At 36.0% G+C, this 20,683-nt stretch overlaps 2 protein-coding genes across 4 annotated transcripts; one reads left to right on the top strand and one right to left on the bottom strand.

Annotated features, from left to right (window-relative positions):
- The first annotated feature begins 9,325 nt into the window (after nucleotides 1–9,325).
- Nucleotides 9,326–14,826, top strand: LOC113305073 (heat shock 70 kDa protein 16-like). Of its 3 annotated transcripts, none has more exons than XM_026554187.1 (10): nucleotides 9,326–9,576; nucleotides 10,002–11,173; nucleotides 11,381–11,593; nucleotides 11,900–11,995; nucleotides 12,109–12,270; nucleotides 12,901–13,101; nucleotides 13,406–13,552; nucleotides 13,648–13,776; nucleotides 13,859–13,989; nucleotides 14,454–14,826. In XM_026554187.1, the coding sequence occupies exons 2-10, from the start codon at nucleotides 10,004–10,006 to the stop codon at nucleotides 14,554–14,556; spliced, it is 2,352 nt and encodes a 783-aa protein (XP_026409972.1). In that variant the 5' UTR covers nucleotides 9,326–9,576; nucleotides 10,002–10,003; the 3' UTR covers nucleotides 14,557–14,826. The 3 variants fall into 3 exon arrangements, with proteins under 3 accessions (XP_026409972.1, XP_026409977.1, XP_026409967.1); XM_026554192.1 differs by having other exon boundaries at nucleotides 9,342–9,576; nucleotides 9,866–11,173; nucleotides 13,648–13,773; XM_026554182.1 differs by having other exon boundaries at nucleotides 9,351–9,576; nucleotides 9,866–11,173.
- A 234-nt stretch (nucleotides 14,827–15,060) lies between these two features.
- On the bottom strand, nucleotides 15,061–19,853 carry LOC113305090 (protein DETOXIFICATION 40-like). Its single transcript, XM_026554201.1, has 7 exons — nucleotides 19,361–19,853; nucleotides 18,596–19,227; nucleotides 18,111–18,167; nucleotides 17,768–18,006; nucleotides 17,290–17,408; nucleotides 16,745–16,831; nucleotides 15,061–15,476 (listed from the first exon to the last, which is right to left on the bottom strand). The coding sequence occupies exons 1-7, from the start codon at nucleotides 19,793–19,795 to the stop codon at nucleotides 15,372–15,374; spliced, it is 1,674 nt and encodes a 557-aa protein (XP_026409986.1). The 5' UTR covers nucleotides 19,796–19,853; the 3' UTR covers nucleotides 15,061–15,371.
- Between the last annotated feature and the right edge of the window lie 830 nt (nucleotides 19,854–20,683).

Raw genomic sequence — 20,683 nt, 5'->3', positions numbered from 1 at the left:
AACTACTGCTTTAAAGTTCTTATCTCATCCCCACAAAAACCTCTAGTTTTCTCTCCCAAATTCAAGTTGTTTTTCAAGATAGTGCACCAATTCCACTCAGATTTGATATGTTTTTTTGGGTAGATTTGGGTAACGAGGTGTGATCTTTTAACGAAGTATAATCTACAGTATCCATGGACAACTCTGGTAGTTGGATCTCGTCAAAAACATATCTATGGTTATCTAGATTGCATTAACTTTATTTGACCGAACCATAAGGATTATTTCTAAAATAAAATAAAATAATTCCCATCTCAATTGAGTTCCCGATTTTCCTTCCCGACTCCCTCACAGTTTCAACTATTACCTTTCTCTCTCTTGAACAACTAAACTTATAAAAAAATTATTCGACGCAAAATCTTAAAATCTTTATTAAATTGATTTATCCTCTTTGCTTATATAATTGGGTTTGGTCGGAACAGATTTTCTATTCTTCCAATCGATTGATTTGTATTTGAAAAGGATAACTACATACAAAGATGATTTCATTCTTAATTATGGACTGGTACACCGAGTTGAACGTGTGATTTGAGATGTAAAACGGAAAAAAACTAATGTCTTCCATTTCAGTTTTTAGTTTGAGGAATATGTAAAGTTGTTAAAGTTTAATTCAGAATCAGGATTAAGAAAATGTCTATTGTTACATATTTGGTTATCGAATTATCTTCGATGAATGTAAGAAGAACATATTATTATTTTTTCATAACACTACGAAGATATGCTAAAGAGTGAAAACAATCCCTATGAGTCGCGGTCACCCGGTTTACATTTGATAAAGTTAATATTTCATTGTCGTTCTTCTGACACGAACAAAAGACCAAAGTAGCATGTTTAATATTGTAAAATTATCCTGGATCCCACATATTGGATAATAATATATGACAATAGTCATCTAAAGCAAAAAGTAATCCATATTTTTGGAGATTAGAGGGTTCTTTTTTATGTTTTTTTTTTTAATTTTAAATATCTAATGGCTTATTTCAGTCAATTAGATTTCTTATTGCTTGTGTGTAAAACAATTTCATATAACCCTCAAGGGGTTTCCAAATGATTGATGCAACATTTTAAGTATATATTAATTCGATAGAATACTACATTGGCTTGACATAGACATCCATTTTTACGAAGATCCATGAATACTGGGTGTGATTGTGATTAGGATATACTGCGGAAATTACTCATCTCTATTAGGAGCTTTTATTCTTAATGAAGAAAAAAAGTTTGTTCTCACTGAAGAATTCAAACAATGAAAGCAGAATCTTCACACCATTTCTTAAATATTATCAATTTTCTCAATGAACTATATGTATTTAATTGGCCGACTGTAGGGAGGCCTTCTATACGATAAGTCCAATGTAATCTGTCAGTAACGAAATGTGTTTCAATTGTGTTTCCAATTTGTTCATAAATCAATCAAATTCACCAAATGTCTTCCAAATAGCTTCAATTTATAACAATTGAGTCAATCAGAGATGACAAAGTAGTCGTAATAACCTTCAATTTGTTTGATCATATCAATTCATAAATTCAATTTTTTTTTAAAATCAGATTTCAATTTTGATCAGAATCATTAAGTTGAACCAAACCATATTTCAATTTCCTTAAAGAAAAACAAATAAGATATCTCAACAGAATGATAAAATGTTTTGATTGTTTATATTTTAATAGATTGGTGCTCAACTTGTTGCTCGGCTGCCAACCAAAGGTTATGTAATTTGATGTTAAGTTTAATCTTCCAAAATTTACGTTGCATCTCAGTTATTTTAATAGATTGAATTGGATTTAAAAAAAAAAAAAAAACTGAAAACTGATATTTAAGAACAAAGCACCTTCAACAATTTCGGGTTGATCGCGCATGTAAAAGAGGGGAGTAACGGATCGAATAAGTCTGTGCATGGTCTATTAGCCCAGAAGAAACTTCCGCCCAACCTAATGCGCGCCCACCATTTCAGCCCACTTCATTGAGCTCGGTTAAAATCAGTGTATCAACTTAGTACACCCCTCTCTTTTCAAACCTACTGAACTCTCAAATCTCAATCAAGAATCAACTGTATACCATGACTGTGATGACGAACCATTATGCTACTCCGTGAATGCACCAATCACTACTATCTAATTTTATTTTTATTTTCCGATGGCTAGTAATGGATTCATTTTCTTTTTCTTGTCTCTTTTCTTCTAATCTCATAACAGCGTGGATATACCAATTACTACTGCCTAATTTTTAAAGTCTTTCATTCAATCAATCGAATTAGATACATTTGCTCAACTAACTAGATACTTTTAAGTTTATCTGTTCGATCAAACCAATGGGTGTTGAATGTTCATCAAATTTTTCTGGAGAGAAAAACTGAGAGATGGAATTAGAGAGGAGGAAGAAAAGTGAATTGGCTAATGGAGCAGGTAGCGGAGAAAGATGGGTTTTTCTATTAACCAACTGAAAATGACAAGCTCACCCTGCTATTTTAAGGGATCAACCAGATGCCCTATACATGTTTTAGGCCTTTGAACACGGTCTTAATACATTCTTACGCGTACAAAACTCACTGGTTGCCCTATAAAAAAACTTCTAAATTTGTTAATGCACAATTGAATTTATTTTTTTTAAACGTCAATTGTGGTATTGCACGTAATATAAAAAAAAATCATGGGGTTTTTCGTGCAAATGAAAGAATCTCTTAAAAGTTCTTTTAGATTCTAAATGAAATAAAACTTCACTTCGATAGTGCATTGTTGTCGGCCTCCACAGTGGCAACGGTCATCTAGTACTATTGTTGTATCTCATAGTACATTGTATTTTTTCGTGTATTATAAGTATTCTTGTGTAATATATGAAATTGGAAGCATTTGTTCATGTTCATTCAAAATATTAAAAAAAATCATAGCTGATTTTATAAATATTAGAACCGTATAACAACATATATTGTAAAACTAATTCTCTTATTTACATTTATAGGAAATCAGAAAAATATAGACAAACATAAATTTGCCAAAACAGGTCCATAATTCATAATTGGGACCGAAAAACATATTAATTATTGGAGTTTAATTATCAAATAGTATTCGACAAGCTGAGCACTAATGACATCAAATACTCCAATAATTTTATGGAGACTTATTTTTATTCGGTTTCTATAGCAACACATTGAGTTGGCTTTCAAAAGTATGAAAACTATTTATTTTCCTTTTTAATTGTTATGCAACGTAAAAAATTTCTTCTGGATTTTTATTTTTCTAAATTAAAGCTAAAACCTAACTCGAAAAAAAAAATGCTCAATTATCTTCGATTTTTTTATGCCAATTTCCACTGAGCAAATGGATATATACAACTGTTAGAGCACTGCTCGGTCGAACTCGCATGCGTTGCTATTTCAAGCATGTTTGTCAATGTTAGTGATCAAAATTATAAGTCTTGATTTCTAGCTTATTTATAGATGTCTCGGACTAGGATATAGATAGTGTGGTTGAGCTTAGATTTCACAGAGTTCATCATTTGAAGACGAAGAACTACTAAGAGGAGCTTGCGGATCTTCTTCGACAAAAGGTATGTGGAGACTTGAACTCATCTATCACTTGGAAAGTTTATTTCTACTATCTCCTATATTGAGACATAAGTCGTGTAAAGATATAGTTTTCTCTATACACATTTGAGATTTCGAGCTGAGTATATCTCGCTTACATATTTCTCGAAGTATGTGTTGGTAAGCTTTCGCTTCGACTAAGTTCATCTTATATCATGAGAAAATTGCCGAGTAACATCTTACATGGTTTGTGTGATACAATCATTTGATGTAGGCTTGGAATGTTTCGATAATGATTATTTCAATATCTTGAAAATTGCTTTGATGCTGATAGTGTGTGAAAACAGCTATTGTCATTATAGAAGAATGTTTCAATGATTGAAATAAAGAGTTCAGAATGTGACCATGTTTGGATATAAGCATATATAGTGTGTTCGCACATTAGTGTATAAATCCATAAACTGGGAGACAAGTGTATGCATATGTGTGTATACGAAATTGGTGAAGGAGACAGGTTAAGTATGCGTACACATGCGTATACTGGCGGAATTTTTCGAACCGAAATTTCTGCTGAGTTTGGTTTTGACAAACTCTTAACTAGTCACCTTAAGTATGCGTACCCGTACGCATACTGGCGGAAGTTTTCGAACCAAAAATTTCTGCTGAGTTTGGAAACTAAACAAACTCAAATCCGGTTGCTTAAGTACGCATACCCGTACGCATACTTAAGCTGGTTACTTTGTCAAGTCGGTCAGTTCATGAACTTAAACATTTAAATGATAAGGAATGCAATCTTTGCAAACCGTGGATATAATTTTCATGACTGATTCAAGTGAATCAAACCGATTTGGTTTCAATTGTGTTTTCTATAGCAATTGAACAACTCTTTAACTAGTTATGGTTGAGATGAATAACGTTGATATGAGAGTAATCATATGGCTAACCTCGGTTAACTATTTGTGAACCAACATAATATACACGTTTATGTACGGTTACATAAACCTAAATGAGGGTACATTTCATTTGTGTGTAACAAGCTAAGTTCGATCTAACGGTTGAAAGATATTAGCTTGGTTAAATCAGGTTTTTCATCTAACGATGAATATTGAATGCTTTGTTACCAAGGTAACTTGGATTGCAAACCCTGATTTGAAAACTATATAAAGGAGAAACTCTAGCAACTGGGAAACCTAATCCCCACACCTGTTGTGTGTTACTAGTTGCATAACTAGAGTCGATTCTCCTTTAACCTTAGGTTTCTTCTCGAGACCCTGTAGGTTAACGACTTGAAGACTTCATTGGGATTGTGAAGCCACACCCAACTATTATCTTTGTAGTTGCGTGATCTGATCTTGCTGTTTTTATCGTGTTGAGTACAACTGAAATAATTGGCTCGAGATTTTATATCTCCGATAGGCAAGATAGAAAAATAATCACAAACACCTTCGTCTCATCGTTTGTGATTCCACAATAACTTGTTTCGCTAGTCGATTAAGTTTATTGTGAGGTGATTAATAATTCTAGGTTGTTCTTCGGGAATACAAGTCTGGGTTATCAATTGGTTCCTGTTCACCTTGATTTATCAAAATACGGAACAAAAAATCTTGGGTATTTCTGTGGGAGACAGATTTATTCAATCCTATATACTTTTCTGTGTGAGACAGATTTGTCTATCAAGTCTTCAACTTTGGGTCGTAGCAACTATTGGTTGTGGGTGAGATCAACTAAGGGAATCAAGTGCGTAGTATCCTGCTGGGATCAGAGACGTAAGGAGCGCAACTGTACCTTGAATCAGTGTGAGATTGATTAGGGTTCAACTACAGTCCAGTCCGAAGTTAATTGGTAGTAGGATAGTGTCTGTAGCGGCTTAATACAATGTGGTGTTCAATCTGGACTAGGTCCCGAGGTTTTTCTGCATTTGCGGTTTCCTCGCTAACAAATTTCTGGTGTCTGTGTTATTTCTTTTCCGCATTATATTTTGTTATATAATTGAAATATCACAGGTTGTGCGTTAAGATCAATCAATTAGAATATACAACATTGGGTTGTTGATTTACATTGATTGACACTTGAACATTGGTCTTTGGTACCGGTTTAGTTACTCCTCTTATTCAATCGGGCTCACAGATTTATATTTGCTGATTGCGGATTGAATTAAGAGTTAGAGATATTAAACTCTTTGATATACTTTACTCTAGTCTGACTGTCTAGTTGATTCTCTAAAAAGTATATTGGAGTAAGTCCTCTCAGATTGCCAAACGAATTGTTGGGTGTGGTTGTTAGACCCCCGCATTTTCAACAACCTTAGACCTTGGTGTTGTGTTGTAAGATCTAGTTGGCGTTATGTTGTTAATTGAGCGGAATGATAATGCAGTACAAGTAGAATCAGAAGATTCATCCATTGAAGTCTAGAAATGGGTTTTGAGAAAAATCGCAATAAATGTAGCATGTCAAGATCTAGATCCAAAAATGTTAAATTTACTTAATCAAGAGTTGTTGTTTGTTATAAGTAGTTATCTTATTTGTGATTATATTCTGAACTAGCACTAAAGTTTTAAGGGGAGAGTTACAGAGATCCTGTTAGGGATGTTTATCTTGTTGGAGTTTTATTTAAACTCAAACTGTATTAAGTTACAAAGTCTTAGACTTGGTTGTGTGAATAATATCCATGCATTTCGTAATGTGTCAGTGGTTCTTAGTCTTTAAAATTGTTTAACATGTTATATTAGTTATGGTTGTAATGTCCTATTAATTAAGAGTTCTTTTAAGCACGTTAGGATATTGGAGTTAGTGTATGTAAATTTTGTTGTCTACCATAGCGTATAAAGGTATCTTATATTTTTAATAAAATTAAAGAAATATTTTACAATGTAACTCTCATATTGTTCACAGTTAGTTCCTCTCTGGTATCTATTTATACCTTGATTTTCATCATGATATCAAATCTAGGATATAAAGAGAGTAGTTATAACTAGAGAGAAAGAGAGGGTAAAAAACTATAGAGATTGTTTGGTTGGTTTCATTGTGGTAATTGATTCTTCTGTGAAGAAAAAGAAGCCGAAATCCCAATCCTATATTTTCACTGCTTTTACAAGAGGAATGCCTTTGTATACTTTGTTGTGTTGCCAAGGTTAATTGGTAATACTCATAGTTCCACCAAGATGTGAGTTTATTGATTGAGAAAACTTCTCTTCATGTTTTTAGTTCTCCATAGAAGTAGTTATCATGGGTTTTACAGATGATGAATGATAATGTTGGTATAAGCAAAGATGTTGGTTACAATCGATGTATATAACATGCCTGAGAAATTCATAAAAAAGGCTTTGTGTATTTTCTTGTTTCTTTCTAACTGTTCAGGAAGTCTAAGTGTTTGATATTTTTGTGAAAAAGTTCATGGTGTGACGTATGTTTGGGAATAATAGTTACATATAGGTGAAGTACATGGTGATTATATAAGATTAAAGTAGGATGTTTTGTTTCATGTCGTGGAGCAAGTAAGTGTAAAGTTAAGCAACTCCTACTTGTTGAGGATGATGGTAAATGCTAAAGTATCAGGGGATGATGATAAGTAGAGACTAGTGAATCCATGTTGTGAAGTTGATACTCCACCCGTGAAACTAAATGAACCGTTAAGCATGCTATCCAAATGGAGGACAAACGAGTTGTTAATATTTTGAAAAATAATTTCTTATATGTATCGGTTGTAACTCGAGGTGTTCAAGTTCGCTTAAGAAACTATTAGGAATCTATAGGATATATTCGGTTTTCGCGGCATACAGTTTGATTCTGAAGTATCAGCGTGTCTCACTGGATTTTATATCTCAGGATGAAGCCAAGAGTGATAGTAAAAAAAATTCATCTCGATGCTTTAAGTGTCACAGTTTTATAAATAAAACCAAAATTTTGCATATTTAGTTGACGAGATGGTGCACGAAGTTGTGTTATCATAGTTTGAGCTCAAGGGAGAATGCTGGATTTTTAATTAGTTGAGTTGTTATTGAATTGTTCACGACTAGTCTGTTACGAGGATATATATATATATATATATATATTTATCTAGTGTGTCCTAGTAATTATGAGTTAGATGTGAAACATGCATGTAGGTGGAGTTAGTGTAATTTAATTGTGTTGCCTATTGTATCCTATAAAGGCATCTTTTTATTGTTAATGAAATTAAGCAAATACAAATTCATCTTTGCCTGGGCTAGGAAAAGCAATCGTGACATATTTTCGACCTCCTCTCTATTGTTTTTAGCCCTTTGAAAGATGATATAGGTGTTCATGAGATCAATCCAATATATTTTCCAATAATATTAAAAGAATCTCTCCATAATTTTATCGAAAGAGCCTGAAAAAGAAAGACTCATCATGTTGATCTTTATTTTCTATGAGTAATATCATACAATTACATAGAAATCAAATGCATCAAGAGATAAAATGTAACAAGAAAAACAAATTTGATATAGTACATATTTGAATAAACTGAAAAAGAAAAAAGAAGAAAAAATAAAAGAACTACCTAAACAAGCATGATATAATCGATTAAATTAAGGGATAACCCGACCATGTGATTAATTTTCTTTTTTATTGAAAGTTGTTCCATAAAAACAAGAGTAGTTTGCTCAACATCTTAAATTTTAAAATTTCGGTAAACGTATATTTTCGTCGTCCTTGAAAAACTCATTAACCCAAAATAACTAGATGATCGTTGCCATGGTGGGACGGCCGACGCGGAAGTATCATTTTTCCTGACATAGCGGGAAAATATCATTTTTCCTGATACGATGAGAAAGTATCATTTTTCCTGACACGGGGTGAAAGTATCACTTTTCGTGAATCAGAAAATTACCCGATGCATAAACCAAAATATGGTTGCATAATGTGTTATGCATCCTTTGTGGTGGTTTGCATAATGGCTAGGTATTCAATTTTCGGAAATTGTGCCTAATGTGAAAGTATCACTTTTTTTGAAACAGAGGGAGTACATTGTTTTATTAGTTGCAACGGAAAATAAGTTGATGCATACACCAAAATATGGCTACATAAAGTATTATGTATCCTTTGTGGTGGTTTGCATAATGGATATACATTTAATTTTCGAAAATTGTGCCTAAAATGATAAACACCTCCGAATTTTTCGTAAAAAATCTAAATTTGATATTGTTGTTTGCACTCATTGCGTAGATTTTTTTAAAACTATTCCAACAAGATAAAATTTGTAAAATTCCAAAGCACGGATTTTTAAATATGTTTAAAGTTTGCAAAGCACGGATTTTTAGAAATGTTTAAAGTTTGGTTGCTAATTATACCTCTAAAAAATAGGATACACAAGGAGTTATAGTAATTGGAGTAAAAGGGAGGGACAATTTGGAAATTTCCACGATTTGGTGTACCAAATCCAATCTTTTTGTGTCAAATTCGAAAAAAAAGTCATATCCCATATTAACACAAAATCACCGTATATAGAGTCCTGACTGGCTTCGCCCTGATTAACATAAAATAGGATTACCATTAAAATAGAGACGAAATTCAACACTAACGTTGAAGGTTTTAAACATTCCATGATAGGCAATGAATAATGATGCACTGACCAAAGGTTAAGTCCATGGCGTTTTTTATACTGTTCCATTGACCTTGACAAAGTTGTGGTCACCAGAGTGCCGGAGAGGTATATCCTCGCAAGAGCATGGCAATGGGCCAATGGCATCGGCTTGCACCGTGCTGATGTGGAAGAAGTTGAAACGATGAGTGAGGAGGTGGAGGCAGTGTTATGATTTGATTCTTTCATAACAACAGCACCTAATTTTAAAGACCTTCTCTTCCTCAGTTCCTCTCAAAACAGACATAATTCGTGTTTTTTCCAATTCAGTCCTTCCCATCCCCATTTACGAAGAAACCCACAGACCTGGTCCAGAGATCATCACAACATCGCTCTTCTCCAAAAATCCAATCAGCCTCTCCGCCCCCCCTCTCTCTCAATTTATAGGGTTTTCTTCATTATCTCCACCTGAATCAGGTACATATTTCGACTCTCTCTTTGTATATGGTATATAAGAATCTCTTCGAAATTTAAGACAAATTCTCTTTATATAACTTGATCGGTATCTTTCTGTCTGTACGGTAATTAATTTAGACACCTTTCGGTGATTTTAAATTGTAATTCTGATGCGTATTAGAGAAGAAATATTCTGGGGATGTACTGTTCCTATGGCTTTGGTAATTTTGTAATTTAGGGCTCTTTTGGTCAAAAATTTTGATTGCATTTGTTGAGTAATGTATTGTGGATTTGTTTGTTGTTTACGCAGAAAATTTTCCAGTGTGTTGTGATTGTTTGAGTTTTCGTGGGAACTTTGGACATTATTCAAACGAATGAGTCTTCTTTGGAAGTAGTTTTGAATTTGATTTTGAGATAAGTAAAGTAAGTTTGTGTTTTTATTGTAGAGATGAGTGTGGTTGGATTTGATATTGGTAACGTGAATTGTGTGATTTCTGCTGCAAAACATCGGGGAATTGACGTTTTATTGAATGAAGAATCCAATCGTGAAACACCAGCTGTGGTGTCGTTTGGTGAGAAACAACGGTTCATGGGCGCAGCTGGGGTTGCTTCAGCTATGATGCACCCTAAATCTACAATATCTCAAGTTAAGAGATTGATTGGTTTGAATTTCAGTCAGCCAGATATTCAAAATGAACTCCGGGTTTTCCCTTTCAAGACTTCAGAAGGTCCGGATGGTGGGATTTTGATTCATTTACAATATTTGGGTGAGAGCCTGACACTAACTCCGATTCAAATATTGGCAATGCTCTTCTCGCATTTGAAAGAGATAGCAGAGAAAAATCTGGAAACAGCTGTTTCAGACTCTGTGATTGGTATTCCGTCGTATTTCTCAGATTTGCAGAGACGAGCTTACTTGAATGCTGCAGAGATAGCTGGATTGAAAACATTAAGATTGATGCATGATGGTACTGCCACGGCTCTTGGGTACGGGATTTACAGGACGGATTCATCTGAATCTGGTCCTACTCATGTTGTTTTCATTGACATAGGTCATTGTGACACTCAAGTTACAGTTGCATCCTTTGAGGCTGGCCAGATGAAGGTTTTATCTCATGCGTTTGACAAAAGCTTGGGTGGTAGAGACTTTGATGAGGTTTTGTTCAATTATTTCGTTGTACAGTTTAAGGAGCAGTACCACATCGATGTCTACTCTAATGCGAGGGCTTGTATTAGACTTAGGACAGCATGTGAGAAGCTGAAGAAGGTCCTAAGTGCAAATGCTGAGGCTCCTCTGAATATTGAGTGCTTAATGGATGAGAAGGATGTGAAAGGTTTTATTAAGAGAGAAGAGTTTGAAAAGCTGTCGATGGGTTTGTTGGAGAGGATGAGGCTTCCTTGTAATAAAGCTTTGGTGGATGCTGGTCTGACGCTAGACATGATCAATTCGGTTGAGCTTGTTGGATCTGGGTCTCGGGTACCAGCTATTACGCGCATGCTGACTTCTTTCTTTAGCAGAGAGCCTCGCAGAACGCTGAATGCAAGCGAATGTGTTGCGCGTGGATGTGCTCTTCAGTGTGCTATGCTTAGTCCAACTTTCAGAGTTAGAGATTATGAGGTCCGATTTTGATATAGTTTATAAGTTTTCACTTCTGCCATCCGTAGATTATCATCGGTTTACGTATGAAACTACTGACAGACCTCTATCTTTTAGTCATTTGTTGTGTCAATGTAGTGTTTATTATTTCGATTCATTTTCAGTTAGTCCATGGCACTCCCGTCTTGTTATTTCATGCTATAAATTAACATCCATTTACATTTGCAGGTTCAAGATTCATTTCCTTTTTCCATTGGATTCTCAACGGAGGAAGGTCCTATTTGCACTCTGTCAAATGGGATGCTGTTCCCCAAAGGTCAACCAGTTCCAAGTATGAAAGTTTTAGCTGTTCATAGATCTAGCACATTTCGACTGGAAGCATTCTATGCTGATCAAAATGAATTGCCTTCTGGTGTTTCTCCTCAAATTAGCTGTTTCACGGTATCGTTCTCTCATATGTACTTCGTTGAGTCGCTGCTGTACACTGAACTGTTGTTGATCAAGTGTTTTACCATATATTTCTTGCGATGTATGGGATGATGTGTCACGTTTTGATTTATTTTCACATCTCAATAGCAGTGTTGACAGTATATCATATCATTTATTTTTCTTGCATGCATTTCTTTGTCAGGTGCTTGAAATTAAGTAGTATGTTTTTCTCCTTTACGACCTTCTAAGCTGACGAGTGGAATATCTTCTTAGTTCGTCTTCCACCACTTTAACACAATTAATTTCCGTTGTATGCAGATTGGCCCTTTCCAAGTTTCCCATGCCGAAAAAGCTAAAGTTAAAGTCAGGGTTCAGTTAAATATTCATGGGATTGTTTCTTTGGAATCAGCATGCGTGAGTAGACTTTCTTTCTACATTGTATCTAAGCAATTAGTTTTTTATCTTTTTGAATTTCTTTACCATTTTCTTACCTTTGCAACTCCAACCCAATTATCCTTCTTCTTCAGTTGGTAGAGGATCAGGTAGATGATTCTGCCACCAGAGGCAACAGGCATTCGAGCGTAGACAAGGTGGAACCTGGTAATACTTCTCGAGTTTCTTCTGATGCTGTACATAGTCATACTGAAGATGGTAGCTCGCTGCAGCCTGAATCTTCACCTATGTCTTCTGTAAGTTCCAAAGACAGACATCATTCATACCTCATTCAGCTGCCAGTTATTTCATGGAACCAAGTTTGATCTTCATTATCCTTGCTCACTGATTTGACTAATGTGGTATCCGTACAATCCAAGCATGTAAAATTTAATCATATCAGAGTTGAAATGAGAAGAGAGAGACACATCCTCTATCACCTTATAAGAATAGGTTTACATGGTAATGCTATATGATAAGTGTATAGTCCACAATTGACATGTCATTTGGCACTCAGTCCATTTTGGAGATTCAGGTTGTTAGATATACTACTCCATCATGCAAGTTAACCATCTTCCTAGGTATCTGATATATATACGTCAAGTACTGTCGTCATGGTTGTCACGGATCTCCTCAAGTTCTCCTTGTGTATTGTGTGTATGTGTGTTTCCTGAAACCATATACAAATGACAATATATGGGTACACACAAATTATTTAACATTCAATGTAGGACATGCTTTTTCAGCTGACCTCAAGTATCTGGCTTAGGTTTATACTAGTATCATGATTATGATTTAGAAACCAGAAACTCTTGCATTGCCGAATTTAATGTAATAAATGTACATTTAGTGTAGGGAAAAACTTACAGTACCAACATTGTTTTCAGGGTGACGGGACTAGGAAAAAAAGGTATTCTAGACGGCTTGAGATACCAGTTAGTGAGAACGTATATGGTGGGATGACCAAGGCTGATGTATTGAAAGCTCAAGAAAGAGAAGTTCAACTGACACAACAGGATAGAATCATGGAACAAACGAAAGACAGGAAAAACGCCCTGGAATCTTATGTTTATGACACCCGTAATAAGGTACAACTTTTTCTCTGTGCCTTCGTGTCTTCCTCCATATCATGATTTACATTGGGATTTGGGTGCTATTAAGCTAAACTTTTGAATTTGAGTACTAGAAGTTTAATGCAAAAGTGTTAAGTTAAATCTCTCTCCAGATTCCATACTGAGTGAAACCAGTTTGTGTTAAATGTGCTTATGACTGAGTTTCTCTTCTAAACTCTCATCACCAGCTGAGAAGGGTTTGTCTCAGCCAAGTCATGTAGTCTACTTCGTCTTTGTTTGTCTAAAGCTTTTGAAACTAACACTATTACTTTTTCTGTAGCTTTTCAATACATATAAGAGCTTTGCAACAGATTCAGAGCGAGAAGGGATCTCTACAAACTTACAGCAGACAGAGGAATGGCTGTATGAGGATGGGGATGATGAGTCTGAAAGAGTATACACTGGAAAGCTGGAGGATCTTAAAAAGGTAAAGCTTCTACCATTTGCAAAATTTGTTTTTTCAACTGTTTGCTTCTTTTATCCTTCTCCTGAGTTCAAAATATTTTGTTTGGTTGACTATAGTTGGTGGATCCTATTGAAAGTCGATACAAGGATGAAGAAGCTAGAGCCCAGGCTACAAGGGATTTGTTGAAGTGCATTGTGGAGTACAGGATGGCTGTCAAGTCACTTCCTACTTGTGATAGAGATGTGGTAGCCAACCTTATTTGATTGATTAACATATTTATTTATTGAGATTACCGGGTTGTCATTTATGTTCTCCTCGTGTTTGCAGGTCATTAATGAGTGCAACAAAGCAGAGCAGTGGCTCAGGGATAGAACTCAACAGCAGGATTCGTTACCCAAGAACACCGATCCGCTACTATGGTCAAATGAAATCAAGGCAAAGGCAGAGGCTCTAGACATGTAATGCTCTCACTGCTCACATCACTGAATGGACTTTGCGTAATCTATGGTTCTACCTGTCTAATAGAATGTCCATTTCCATAGGTTTTGTTGTACATCTAGGACAAAAAAGAGCAGACCGAGCATATGCACTGCCTGATCTAGTTCTATGGCACTTTAAGCGGTTGCATGATTCTAAGATTCTTCCGAAACTCAGTCCAAAAAGAAGTTTTCTTGTCAATTACTGAAATTGATTTTGTTGACCTGCTTGGTCACCTGTAAGGTCAATTAAACCCCACAATGCAAACAGTGAAAGCTGCAATAAGTAACCATGCTGGCATGAAGCTGACCTACATCATGCACGGGTTAACTAAATCGCACACACGCACAGACACACTGGTTTATTCTGATAGCCCTCCCCATTAGGTTGATTTTCCACCTGCATCATTGCTGGCTAATGCCTTCTTGTTTTTGTCTATTATCAGGACGTGTAAACACATTCTGAGATCAAAGGCTTCTCCTCCAAGGCCAGAAGACAACCAAGGCCCGGATGTACCACATACAGCTGATAACATGCACACGGATTAAGGTGGTGGTGCCACCACTCTTCCCTTAGTAAATTCTCTTGCCCTTTTTCGTTGACATAAATACTAGTGATTGTTACATTCATATTTTTGTAAACGCTGTTGAGATAAAACACTAACCAGTTGATATTGATATTTCACCTGCGGATAGCTTGTTTGAAATCAAGATTTTGGCCTTGTTATGGCTCTTTATATGATACAGGAAATGTACATGCCTGTTGTTAGAATCATATCACTGAGGGCAATATTAATAATTTTCTCTTTTTTGGGGCAAGTATAATATTCCTAACATTAGGTAAGAAAAGGTAGAATCAGATTTTTTTCTAACGTTATGATATATTGTTTTATCAGAATAGGCACACGCATTTATTAAATTGTCTTCATTCCTCGTATTTTGTGCCAGTGGGTTTTATACACAAATTTAGACACCACAGTGGATTTTTTTCTAACGTTATGATATATTGTTGTATCAGACTGCCACTAGTATTGTAATATTAGACACCAAAAATTTCCCAGCGGTCTAGCCAGGGTCTCTTAAACTGGACCACAGCACTGTCTTGAAAGATTTGAAACTGATGCATACAGAGATTTGAGAAAGTTGACCGACTGGTGGTATAAATTAAGCTAGTTCAAGAGATCTTAATATAGCTCAAAACATCATTATTTATTGTTCTACATGATCCTGGTGGCAGCATCGCCTAGAATTTATACATGTCTTGGCTCCAGTGGCGTCTGCAGCATCGCCACTGATTAGTCTTGATTTGAAATGCCTCGAGTTTGGGTCTTAAACTGAGGCGAGTCCCAACTGGCGTCCGTTGGTCAACATGGGGGTGCTTGGGCAGCCTCTTCTTCGGAACCGTTTGCCTTCAAGAGGTGCTCCACTTTACCTTCCCACTTGTCCAATCGCTTCATGGCTTCCACCACCTGCGGAAAGAAAGTAAAGCAAAGTCGATGTCACGGTAATCTTAAAAGGCAGTTGCAAACCACAATCCTGTTACGAGAGCTAAAAGACAGCTCTGAGACCCAAAGGTGGCTTGTGTTTGCCTGGCACCCTTGGATGAGATTTGTAAGCAGGCGTGGACATGATAAAGTATTGGCTGCTCGACATGGAGACTGAACATTAAGAAAGTGCAACATCAGGTGTCACCCTCACTATTAAATCAGAGATCAAAATTGTGCAATTGTGTCCGTCAAAAAAGAATAAGTTCTTATTAAATGAATGGATACGGTCATCCCCCATCCTACTTCTCAGGATTTGACATTAAGAATCTTTGAGAAGTTCCGTAAAAAAGTTTTAACTAAATACCACTCATTCTTTTCCTAAATACCACCCACAATCTAAATACAATAGAGATATAGACCCAATCTAGAGCGGGTAACGAAAACTCACCATTCTTCTAACACACAACCGCCACTGCCTCCACCAACGTCCTCTTCTTCATAATACTGCATATGCAGTGTCCATGGATTTCTCATCTTTCGTCTTTTTCTTTTGTTGGGTTAAAGATTGCATCCACGAATCTTATTACACATTTTCCAAGTACCAAGTTATATATAATTGGGAAATCCATTCCTATATTGGAATCGAGCAAGTTTTATGGACATAAGAGATTCCCGATATCGAACATGTGATCGAGAGTCGTGACTATGATTAAAATCGAAACTTAATTTGTTTCTCTCAAAAACCTAAAACCTAGTCGATCAAATAATATAAAATCGAGGCCTAACTTTAATTCAAAAATTAAAATTGTGATTAAGATAAAAAAATAAACTTCCATCTTGATAATAGATTATTAAGATCTTCATGTCGTACATGGTTATGTTATGTGTAGTAAATTGATGGTGGTGGGGGCGGCGGCCTCGGCTAGATTGGTTGTGGTCGTATTAGTCTAACTTTCTAAGGTGATAGTTAGAGAAGTGTGGTCGTATTAGTCTTTCTAAGGTGATAGTTAGAGAAGAACGCGAGGTTTTATTACCCACTTTAATTTGGATAGAAAATTATTTTATTTTTAGTCGTGGGTGGTGTTTAGAAAAAGTATGGGTGGTATTTAGGTAAAACCATAAAAAAAGAAGAGAAATTTGTAGAGAAGGTAGAAAAATATTGAAAAGGAAAATACTCCATTATCAACTAAATTGATAATGATACTCCATTATGCGTCGAGTAATCGAAACAAGTGGTACATTATTGTTACCTCTTTGCTCCAGTCGGTTCGATATGTGATCCATAGGAGAATGGCGGTTTGCATCGCTGTCCCGCATATCATCCCTGACCATATTCCCTGGTGAACCCAAAATCAAAAAAATCAACCGTTATGCTGCTAATTCTTACTTGTATTCTTCCGTGTGTTTGGTTCAGCATAATATTAAAAGGTTCTGTGATATTTTTTGAATAATCATCATACGTATGGACCATGAGACCTAATCTTCCCCCCTTTGTTTGTTTTCATCTCAAATGGCAATTGCTCCCGTCTTACTAACAGTTGGATGATGATATCACTCTAAAAAGATAAGGCGATGATTCTATTTATTTGGCTAATAGGCTTCTAGCAAATTGCTCAAAATGGAAAACATATTACGTAATCAATAGCGTATTTTTGAAATGGGCATCTCCCTATATATTCCCAAAACATGATTGCTCTGGCCAAAAGTGAAACGGATTTATGCCTGTTTCATCGACAACTATAATTACCACGAAAAAGAGAAGAACACAAGCACTGCCTGCATGAGAAAATTTTACCTTAGCACCAAGCTTGAAGGTAAAGCCGAGAAGAGCACCTAAAGGTACCCCAACTACGTAATAACATCCCACATTAATATACGCAACCAACGTTTGCCATCCACACCCAACCGCGACACCTTCACATTTCAGTTCAGAACAAACAATCATAAGAAACAAAGTATCAATGAGAAATACGTAGAGTCCTGGTCACGGCATTTATGAGAAGAAACTTATAATGTGGGCCGGTACCCAGCATAAAAGATAGCTGCAGTGTAACTACCACTGTACTTGACGACTACAGACTACTCATGATAAAAGGAGGAGATATCTTTAACATGCGCTAACCAACTTGTGAGTTTATGAAAACACATGGTACATTTGTCTGTAAGATGGTTCTTAAAGAACAGTCCCAGTAGCTAACAAAGTTTGTTATTATAGCTTTACTGCGAGTCTGGTCAACAAAGAAAGATACACCATTTTGACAAGTCTACATTACCAGAAAGAACGGGTTGAATGCCGTTGAGGATGAGGGTGAGGGAAAGGAGTGGACAGAGGTCCGAGACAGCAGCAGCAACAGTTTCACCGTCAGTAAATGCATAGCTGATGACATGGCGCAATGACAAAACAATGACAGCGGCTATAGTAGATATAATGAAGGAGATTGCTGTCACTACCACCACTGAAAACCCTGCTGATTTCGGATTACCATAACCAAGCTCATTGCTTACTCTCACACTGTCAAAAAAAATAAATAGTAAATCAGTGATAAAGTAAAAACTGTCAAAGAGACAACAAACAGAAAAAAGATGCACTGGTTTAAATGGGTAAAATGTGCTCACCTTGCAGCTGCATTGAACCCAACAGAAATCATGAATACCCAGCCTGATATTGTCGTGCTGCACATATATAATTATACCACCATATTAGTTCATTAAATATAATTCCTAGTACATGAAGAAAATAACAAATTAACCAACTTGTTTATAACGCTTATATATTTATATTTTAAACTTGTACTGAGAAAATACCAAAAGGTGTAGATCCATATGCAATTATCAAAATACAGAATCGTAATCTAGACAAAATACTGATTTTCTTGATTAAGAATGATAATCACTTTTAGCAAGACGATTATAAGTTTAGCACACAAGTAAAGAAATCCCAATAATGCAGTAGAATACAGTATGTTTTATCGCGGCTCTACTAAGGTCCCACAAAGGACGTGTTTTTTGTTGTTTTTCAGTGTACTTCAAAAGTTGCATCGAGGAAAAACAAAATGGCGTTTTTATGAATTGAACAATCTCCTCAAGTTGTTCCTACTTACCAGATAGAGAGAGAATCCAACGCATTTTCAGGGTTTGGGAGCAAACCAGCAATTAAAACCAGTATCTGATAATACCAAGTCTCCAAACACAACATCACAGCTGATGCAGTAGACAATTTCAAGAACTCTGGCAATCCAGAAAAGGCTCGTACACTGAACCCTGTCCAAGTATGTCTACATCTCTCACTCTTCATAATGTACAAAAATTGAGCACCCACTACAATCCACCAAGATAAACTCAACACCAGTGAGGCACCCAGCAAACCGAGTCCGATCTTGTATACCACGAGCCAACTTAAGAAAAGATGTACAATTAAGGTAGCTGCTGATATATATGCACTGGGAGCTACAATGCTCTGAGCCTGGAGGAACTTTTGTATAGGGAAGTTAGCTGCGTAAGCAAATATCTGGGGGATTAGCCCATAAACGAAAACTGCTGCAGCTGATGCTATCGCAGTTGATTCACCGAGAAATATCAAAATGGGTTCTGAGAATATGTAAGTTATGGTGAGTGGGATTCCGGTTGCCATCAAAAGGATCATCGATCTTTGAAGATAAACGCCCAACATTTCATATTTTCCAGCTCCGTATGCTTGGCCGCATAGAGTCTCAACTGCACTTCCCATTCCAAGCTGACAATATGTTTCAAAATGGAAACAAGTTATACAATACCTTGCTCTTGCAAGCTCAAATTTCAATCTGAGAGAGAGAGAGAGAGAGTATATGCAGTGAAAGAAAATCAATGGAGAGAGAGAAAGAGAGTACCATAAGACCATAGGCAAAAAGTTGAATACCGGTATTCCCAAGTGATGCAGCAGCCAGTTCAAGATTACCAAGATGACCGGAAAAGATTTGAGTGGACATGGACATAATATAATTGATCATGTAAACCATAACAGTGGGTGCAGCAAGGAAGAATAAGAGCTTAAGTTCAATACAAGTAGCCGAGAAGAAGCGATCAAATCCTTTCTGCTCAGTATTTGATAATATTTTTTCTAGTTCGCCGGTCACTTTATGTGTTCCCATTAGTGAAGGCCGACTGCTGTTCAGTATGTCTTGTTGTTCGGATTGCTGACCTTGATGATTATCTTGAGTGCCAGGAAGCTGTTTAGATTTGATCAATGGTGGTAGTGGTGACTTAGAAACTTGAGGATTTAGGAGAGCTTGATGGAGCTCTTCTCCAGGTTGTGAACTCTTCATTTTGTTTTATGTTTTTGGTGGTGGAGAAGGGATAGGGAATATGAAGGAAATATTGATTTCCAAGCTTGCATATATATACGGTAGAAAAGTGAGATGAGTGGCGGAACACTGGAACTGTACACTTAAAAGACAATTTTTTTGTTTTGTTTTGTTTTGTTCTCTTAATGGTCATGCATCAGCTGGGGTAGTAAAGAAAACAATTAGATCCGGTGTGAGTTTACAGATTTTTCCCAGTAAAAAATAGACCGAGTACAGAATCTGTAAGAAGTAATGGTGTCACGTCAGTTCTCATCTCACATGGATTTAGATAGAGAGGTAAGAATCTAACCTATGTTGTTGTTTACGTGAGACAATTTAACATTATACCACGCCGGTAGTTTGGTACCTCTACATATTAACAGCAAAAATAAATAAAAAAACACTAATGATTAGATAATGGCTACAGATGAGCGAGTGATTCCCAGATGTGTCTGTAGTTAGTGGGTATTCTTTCAAGGAATCCACTAACAATTTAAGGAACCAAATCCAAATGATTTGCTTTTCTAACCGAACAAAAGAACAATCTAAAAGCATTCAGGTTATCACTTGTAACAATGATGATGTTAGAAATAACTTAGCTCTCCATTTAGAAGTAAATGATTGCCACAGAGATCTTTCTTGGGTTTACTGTAACATATTCAGACACGAATTCAGTTACAGTACCATTTTTATATTTTCTATATAAACCACTCTATTATTTCGAACTTTCTGGCTTAGAACACTTCTTCATGATGGTACTAGTTAGTTTTCATAGCTAGACTCTTGGTTTAGAATCTAGATAACTATTATTGTTAACCTTAAAAGCAGAGAGAACTGTCTGAAATTTGGGGTGGTGGAAACATGAAGCAA

The sequence above is a fragment of the Papaver somniferum genome, chromosome 1 (assembly GCF_003573695.1).
Source record: "Papaver somniferum cultivar HN1 chromosome 1, ASM357369v1, whole genome shotgun sequence".
In the NCBI taxonomy this organism is placed as follows: Eukaryota; Viridiplantae; Streptophyta; class Magnoliopsida; order Ranunculales; family Papaveraceae; genus Papaver; species Papaver somniferum.
Note: the sequence above shows the minus strand (reverse complement) of the source record. Positions and strands in the feature narration are given on the sequence as shown.

Coding starts and splice junctions, on each gene's coding strand:
- LOC113305090 (XM_026554201.1), bottom strand. CDS start 19,795: ATGAAGAGTTCACAACCTGGAGAAGAGCTCCATCAAGCTCTCCTAAAT. Junction 18,007..18,110: donor GGGTTCAATGCAGCTGCAAG/GTGAGCACATTT, acceptor TTTTTTTGACAG/TGTGAGAGTAAGCAATGAGC. Junction 15,477..16,744: donor GAACCGACTGGAGCAAAGAG/GTAACAATAATG, acceptor TTCTTTCCGCAG/GTGGTGGAAGCCATGAAGCG.
- LOC113305073 (XM_026554187.1), top strand. CDS start 10,004: ATGAGTGTGGTTGGATTTGATATTGGTAACGTGAATTGTGTGATTTCT. Junction 12,271..12,900: donor AATCTTCACCTATGTCTTCT/GTAAGTTCCAAA, acceptor CATTGTTTTCAG/GGTGACGGGACTAGGAAAAA. Junction 13,990..14,453: donor AAGGCAGAGGCTCTAGACAT/GTAATGCTCTCA, acceptor GTCTATTATCAG/GACGTGTAAACACATTCTGA.